The 8,283-nt window shown below is 40.1% G+C and overlaps 2 protein-coding genes across 2 annotated transcripts in view; one reads left to right on the forward strand and one right to left on the reverse strand.

The window, feature by feature from the left end:
• Positions 1-540: 540 nt before the first annotated feature.
• On the reverse strand, positions 541-3,944 carry LOC133023744 (GTPase IMAP family member 9). Its single transcript, XM_061090806.1, has 2 exons — positions 3,917-3,944; positions 541-1,562 (listed from the first exon to the last, which is right to left on the reverse strand). The coding sequence occupies exons 1-2, from the start codon at positions 3,933-3,935 to the stop codon at positions 541-543; spliced, it is 1,041 nt and encodes a 346-aa protein (XP_060946789.1). The 5' UTR covers positions 3,936-3,944.
• Positions 3,945-5,694: 1,750 nt separating this feature from the next.
• The window catches only part of rsad1 (radical S-adenosyl methionine domain containing 1), a 9,492-nt gene continuing 6,903 nt past the window's right edge, over positions 5,695-8,283 (forward strand). The window contains exons 1-2 of the mRNA XM_061090807.1: positions 5,695-6,039; positions 6,861-6,994. Of these exons, the coding sequence (XP_060946790.1) occupies positions 5,695-6,039; positions 6,861-6,994 (479 nt within the window). The remainder of the gene's footprint in view (positions 6,040-6,860; positions 6,995-8,283) is intronic.

Here is an 8,283-nt window from a genome sequence, read left to right on the forward strand (position 1 = left end):
AGCAAAATCATACAGGAAACACTCTGTCAGTGAATACAACTGCATTTATTTCTAATTTACTAATTTACAGTCTAATAACTGTGAGATCTATGGATTTTTCTGTAGTAATCTAAACTTGAAGTGCAAATCAGAAAAGACAACAACAGATTACAAAACACAGCGGAAATAAGACACAATGACACATTGCATCCGTCCAATCAGTGACGAGCTTTGTCATCATAGGGACCTACCTTTTCTATTACACTTTTTCATTTGACATTCTGTTTTGCACCTCAGGGCCACCGTAGTTATCCCCTTAAACACGTGTGCAACAAAACAGGATCATAATATAGATCAGTATCTAAATGATTTGACTTGTACAAAAAATTATGAAATAGAAAGAAGTATGGGTCAAAACTTTGGGACTTGTACATTTCCTTTTCTTGTTTGCTACTTAGTCAACTGGATAGTTTCATAACCGACAGTTCAAAGCCAAGAGAAAAGGATTTTAACTTTTTCTTTCACTGTCTCCATGAAGATTAAGAAGTCAGTGGCGTGTTGTTATGGTCGAGCTTCGGTGAAGAAGCGGTTGATAAAGATAGAGTTAAAGTTCAGTCTGGCAGGTGGAGTCACTCTGTCCTCCATATGCTTGATAGCTACCTGGGCTGTTCCTCCAGCTGATCCTCCAACTGCACCACCTATGATCCCGTACAGAACCATCCCTCCCGGCCCCTCTATAGACCCGACCAGTGCTCCCATCACAGCGCCCACAACGAAACCCGTCCCCAGCCCTCGGACCAGGGAGGATCTGAGCCACCCGTTGTCCATCTCTGCCTTGGCTCGGATCTCAGCGCCAACACTGGCAGTGTAGGCGTCCTTCTGGTGATACAACTCGTCCGCTATGTACTGCTTCTCCATCTCCGTCCATGCCTTCTCGATCTCCGCTGACCTCTTCTTCCGGAGCTTCTTCTCCTCCTTCTTCACGCAGTCCTCCGCCTTCTGGAAAGTTCTGCTGGAGAAGTAGCCCCCCCCTAAGGATGCCACCATCCTCTCTATCTTCTGCAGCAGCTCTCTGTCCCGGCTGCGGTCTCGCCAGTTCTTGCTGTAAACGTGAAAGCGTCCGCCATACTTCTCGATGAGTTCTCTCAGGTGCCAGTCGGTCTTCTGTAGCTTGTCCTCCAAGAGGGCGTCTGGGTTTCTTTCAGAAGCCAGGAGGACCATGCAGTTCCTCAGACAGTGATTCCCAAAGTTTTCCTTCATCATTCTCTGGGTTTTTTCGTCATTCGGGGAGATTTTGTCCATGTCAAAAGTAACAAGGAAGGCGTGAGGACCAGGGATACACAAGCACTTGGACCTCCTCAGCTCCATCTCCCTCTTGGGCGGAGACATACCTTTGTCGTAGATGTTTGGCCCATTGATCACAGCCACTCGTCTTCCAGCCAGCTCTCCAGTGTTTTTCCTGCTGCCAGAAATGCTGGTGATGTCCTTAGGAAACACCTCCCTCCCTAGTATGGCGTTGGTCAGTAGGAACGGAGAGTGTCCACTGCTCCCGACCACCATCAGCCTCAATTCTGTGGGAGATCCTGTGAAAACAAAGGTCCAGTTGAATTTACGCCAAATAAATGCAAAAATAAACATAACTACTATCTGCAAATATTGTGAAACTGTACAAGACAGTTGTGCAACAGGACAAAAGACTGAGCAAGGGTAAACATAAACATTCTACTACTATGCAGATATTATATTGATATTATGGAGGACAATAGTGCAGAGTGCAAAGATGCTCCAAAAAATAATCAGAGGATCATCAAGGTGATTCAAATTCATCTTAAGGGGAACAAGAATAGATAGATAGATAGATAGATAGATAGATAGATAGATAGATAGATAGATAGATAGATAGATAGATAGATAGATAGATAGATAGATAGATAGATAGATAGATAGATAGATAGATAGATAGATAGATAGATAGATAGATAGATAGATAGATAGATAGATAGATAGATAGATAGATAGATAGATAGATAGATAGATAGATAGATAGATAGATAGATAGATAGATAGATAGATAGATAGATAGATAGATAGATAGATAGATAGATAGATAGATAGATAGATAGAAAGATGGATTGATGGATAGATGGATAGATGGATAGATAGATAGATAGATAGATAGATAGATAGATAGATAGATAGATAGATAGATAGATAGATAGATAGATAGATAGATAGATAGATAGATAGATAGATAGATAGATAGATAGATAGATAGATGGATAGATGGATAGATGGATAGATGGATGGATAGATGGATAGATAGATAGATAGATAGATAGATAGATAGATAGATAGATAGATAGATAGATAGATAGATAGATAAATAGATAGATAGATAGATAGATAGATAGATAGATAGATAGATAGATAGATAGATAGATAGATAGATAGATAGATAGATAGATAGATAGCAGGAGATGAATATATATTTATGCATACGCTAATATGTATTCATCTCCTGCTACCTGGTCCTGTACATATATTCCTATTAATACTGCTCTTACTTTATAATTTAAGTGTATTGATAGATAGATAGATAGATAGATAGATAGATAGATAGACAGACAGACAGACAGACAGACAGACAGACAGACAGACAGACAGACAGACAGACAGACAGACAGACAGACAGACAGACAGACAGACAGACAGACAGACAGACAGACAGACAGACAGACAGACAGACAGACAGACAGACAGACAGACAGACAGACAGACAGACAGACAGACAGACAGACAGACAGACAGACAGACAGACAGACAGACAGACAGACAGACAGACAGACAGACAGACAGACAGACAGACAGACAGACAGACAGACAGACAGACAGACAGACAGACAGACAGACAGACAGACAGACAGACAGACAGACAGACAGACAGACAGACAGACAGACAGACAGACAGACAGACAGACAGACAGACAGACAGACAGACAGACAGACAGACAGACAGACAGACAGACAGACAGACAGACAGACAGACAGACAGACAGACAGACAGACAGACAGACAGACAGACAGACAGACAGACAGACAGACAGACAGACAGACAGACAGACAGACAGACAGACAGACAGACAGACAGACAGACAGACAGACAGACAGACAGACAGACAGACAGACAGACAGACAGACAGACAGACAGACAGACAGACAGACAGACAGACAGACAGACAGACAGACAGACAGACAGACAGACAGACAGACAGACAGACAGACAGACAGACAGACAGACAGACAGACAGACAGATAGATAGATAGATAGATAGATAGATAGATAGATAGATAGATAGATAGATAGATAGATAGATAGATAGATAGATAGATAGATAGATAGATAGATAGATAGATAGATAGATAGATAGATTACTTTATTCATCCCCGAAGGGAAATTAAGTTGTCATAGCAGCCGGTATATTTGAATACAATAAAATACAATACAATAGAATAAAATAAAAAATATTGAGGTAGAAAGAATGTGTGTTGCAGATGTCATGGAAGTATTTAACTCCACAGCATCAACCTCATGGTGGTGTGTCAGAAACAATATGCTTTGATTAACTGGAAATCATGACGTCTAAAGATATGGTATCGATCTGTAGATACCTCGATTGTTACTGGGATTTAGCATTGACAATCTATTTTCACGTCCTTGGTCATGTCCATATGTTGGACATCATGTTAGGCGATGGACATTTCTACCTTATTGAGGCCTCCTCACTCAGAACTTCAGTCTTCCCCAGCATTCTGTGTATTCTACATGTGAGATAAGCAACAAGCTGTGGTGCCTCATGAGTTACGGCTCGTGTGTTGTTTTTGGTCCAGAGAGCTACAGTGTATGAATTCTGTATCTGTAATAAATGAGTGAGCTTACCTTTCTTCCTCTTGTCCATTTGCCAGATTTACAGCACAGTCTTTTAATTGTGATTGTCTCAAAGTGTTCTAGCGTCTCACTGAACTGATCCCATCACCATAACTGCTGCATGTGTTCAGAGAGAACATGTGTCCTCCCAGTCTGCCCCCCCACCCCCCCTTCTCTCTCCCTCTCTCTGTTGATGAGGTAGTTGGGTGCCAGAGTTAATATTAAGTGGAAATTGTCCTGAGGCTCAGAAGCTGGCAGTGAGCGCATTCACATTTATTGACGCCTTAAATGAAATGCATTGATTGATGACTCAGTGAATTTGAATTCATTGTCGCATTTTGGAAAAAAAATATATACAGCGACGGATGAGAGCAGCTGTGCATTTTTCTCCTTGTCCATTTCTTCATCTCACACACACACACACACACACACACACACACTGATTTCTCACAGTAAATTCTGCAAATTGAATCAGTGTTGATCAGATGCAGTTATTCACAGATGATCTAAGGATTGTGTTTATCATTCCTATATGAAAAGGATTAAAATCATTTAAATTAACTGTAACCCTGAGGTATGAATGCTTTTAGTGATAGCGATGATATTTTCCAACATCAGTATTAACAATCTAATTCTTATCTGATACAATCTGATACAAGGTTATTTCACTGTCAGCCCACCAGACAATGTTTTTGCTGGGCTCAGGGAGATCAATAGCTCATTAGATTAGTTTGATCCTGTGCGAGTGGAGCACAAATAATATTCCAAATATAGACTAGTGTCTTTATGTGTTGTCACTGCAGCAGCAAACACCAGCGTTCACACAGAGCTGCTGGTGCTTCATTTAACCGCGTCGTGCATGACGACAATCATGAGGCTGCAGTCAGTAATCACACATCTATGTTTAACACCAGGAGCACACACCACAGAGAAAAATACATTTTGTATTTAATATGTACTCTTATATAAAGGATGCATCATCATACCTATAATAAGCAGAAACAAAAACTAATGCAAAAGTATCACAACTGGTCAGACAAAGAAGCTTTGCTTGACTTTAAAATTTTAAATTGTTTGTCTCCGCTTATTGTTGCTGAGCACAAGAAAGTTCCAGGATTTCAGGAAGCCATTTATAGTATAACACTGATTTTTTCTTTAGAGAAATATAGTACCTTTACTATCTTGTATTAACTAACCACACAGTGTATTAATATAAGTCAATGATCAAGCACCTGGGCCATTAGACATTCATTTGCAGAACAAGCCGACAACACAGTTTTTAAAACTTTTAAAGGTTTGAATACATTTGGCACAAGGGAAAGATGTCTATACACATAAAAACAATAATTAACCAATCAACACACATGTATGGAAACTGTCTATATGCTATCTAGTCATATTTTAGTAGGTTCGGTGTGAAATAATTTATGTCTGACGTCACAGTGTCGAGCATGTGATCTGTCCTCAGCCCCTTGTCCTTGTTGTTGGGTAAAGTGATGCACTTAGAGATGCACTGGTGAAACAGCGCCCCTGTGTGGCCAAACATCGCAGCGCACAAAGCGGAAGCCACGCTGACGTATTTCCTGTTTACAATGTCCAGGTTGGAGCCACGCGACCTCGACAGCTACTATAACAACGTGACTCGTGTGGCTACTTTGGCCACGTGGTTGCCATAGAAACGTGTGATGATCGGAGGTGATGACGTCAGGTACGTGCAGTGAGGGGCCACGTGGTCCAGCGATGAAGGGAACGACGTGGTGAGAAGAAGTGACGAGTGGAGAAAGAAAGAGATGAATCCTGTCATCAGGACCATGGGCCTGACCTTTCCCAGGGTCAGACACGCCCTCTGCCCCGCCCCTCGCCTCCTGTCCGGCGGACAAGTCACTGAGGACGTGACTGGAGGATCAGGATCTCCACCAATCACAGGATCTCCACCAATCACAGGATCTCCACCAATCACAGGATCTTCACCAATCACAGGCTCTCCACCAATCACAGGATCTCCACCAATCACAGGATCTCCACCAATCACAGGATCTTCACCAATCACAGGCTCTCCACCAATCACAGGATCTCCACCAATCACAGGGCAGGGATCTCCACCAATCACAGGGCAGGCGTCTCTCTACGTGCATGTGAGCTGGCATATTGGTCAATTCAACCGATGAGATAGAATCAGAATCAGAAGTATTTTATTTATTATTTTATTTTATAAGTACGTTCACACATACAAGGAATTTGCTCTGGTTATTGGTGCAAACAATGAACATAGAAACATAAAAACGCAATTAATACAACATACATAGGAGAGCCATTAAAAATAGGAAACCAGTATATATTTTACTCACTGTTTACTTCTTATTTACTCACTTTTTACCAATATTTATACAAAGTAACATTTATTTTGACATAAACATTTCTAAATAAAAATATATAAAAGATAAAAGATATAAAAAGTGAAATGCTAAATGCAAAACAGTGAACAGTGTCAGATTGCAATATGCAATGTAATGCAGTATAATATAATATGATATGATATAATGTGTCAGTTCTATGCACACATGATGTAGTTATGACACTGCATAAATTATTATTTTTTTTTAGAAAATAACATAATTATTCATAAGTATGCAGTGTCATATCTACATCTCTGACGTTTATAACAAACCAAACCGTTTAAAAATCGGTTGAAAATTGAGCAAGTTATGGTTATTTACCAACACAATGTTATGGGTGAGCGAGCTGCCCCCTAGCAAGATGGCCGCCATGTGGTGACGTCCGGCTCCGTCGAACGAGACATCTAGTCTTTATATATGTCTATGTATTTCTATGTACACATGCACGCACGAATGTCACATGAATTGATTTGGATTCATCTCAAGTCTCGATTTGTTTTCAATGCAAATTGAGAAGGTTTTGCCCCACATGATGCCCCAGCCTCCTCTGTCCTTCACAGTGGCCTTACTGCCTCAGGAGATGCCCCTACTGCAACTTCAACAAGTACATCCCCAGAGAGGACAACCACCAGCTCATGACCGAGTGCCTGCAGCGGGAGGCCGGCACGCTGCTGCAGCTCAGTCAGGCGTCCAGGTACACGAGACGTTTTCCAGACGCCTCACATGAAATGATTCAAGATTTTCAAGATTTCAAGATTTCAAGATTTCAAGATTTCAAGATTTCAAGATTCAAGATTTTTTTATTGTCAAATGAACAGAGATAACATGAAGTAGTCACTGTCAATGAAATGCTTGGGTCACACACTCTCTTTAAGCAATGCTCAGTAATTTCAACCCAAAAAAAATAAAATAAAAAATAGAAGTAGTATAAAATAGAATAAAGAAAGAATGAAATAGAATAACAACAAAATAGAATATCAAAAATTTAAAATAGAAAATAAAATATATGTATCTAAATATATATATCTTTACAGATGAATGTTCAATTTGTGCAGTAGTGCAAATATTCAAATATGCTTGTTATGGTGCTGGTGCAAATATGCAGATATTCCAGGGTGCTGGTTTGGTGGAGTTATTGCAGTTCAGGAGTTTAAAAGCAGAGGTGTCAAGTAACGAAGTATTGTACTTCGTTACCTTACTTAAGTAGAAATGTTGGGTATCTATACTTTACTGGAGTATTTATTTTTCAGACGACTTTCTACTTCTACTTCTTACATTTTCACGCAAATATCTGTACTTTCTACTCCTTACAGTTAAAAAATTGCCTTGTTACTCCGATTTAATTTTGGCTTGTTTTCATTCCGGTTTGTCATCGTTCAAAAACACACACAAAAAAAGGCAACACGACCTTGTTACGACTTTTACTTCCTCTAGAAAGTCAAGTTTGATTATTGGTAGTGTTGAGTCCAAAGGTCTCTTCCAACAATATATGAATTTGCATTGTAATAAAATTTTATTATTTTCAATGAGCATTTTTGCAGTTCAAACGGGTAGCCTAGTGCATCCCACATTTTTCAACATAACATTTTAATATAACATTATAGTCATAATGGCCTTTAGAGGAGGAGGGGGGGGTAGTGCACTATAGGCCCCTGAGACGCGGCTTAAGAGTTTGTCCTTAATGGAAATGTTTTTGCCCTTACATTACTTTTACTTTTATACTTTAAGTAGTTTTGAAACCAGTACTTTTACACTTTTACTTAAGTAAAAAGCTTGAGTTGATACTTCAACTTCTACAAAAGTATTTTTAAACCCTAGTATCTATACTTCTACTTGAGTAATGAATGTGAGTACTTTTGGAACCTCTGTTTAAAAGTCTTATGGCCTGGGGGATGAAACTGTTTCTGAGCCTGGTGGTCCCGGCCCGGATGCTGCGGTACCGACGGCAGCAGGCAGGAATGTTTATGTCTGGGGTGATGGGGG

Source organism: Limanda limanda, chromosome 17, assembly GCF_963576545.1.
Source record: "Limanda limanda chromosome 17, fLimLim1.1, whole genome shotgun sequence".
Classification (NCBI taxonomy): domain Eukaryota; kingdom Metazoa; phylum Chordata; class Actinopteri; order Pleuronectiformes; family Pleuronectidae; genus Limanda; species Limanda limanda.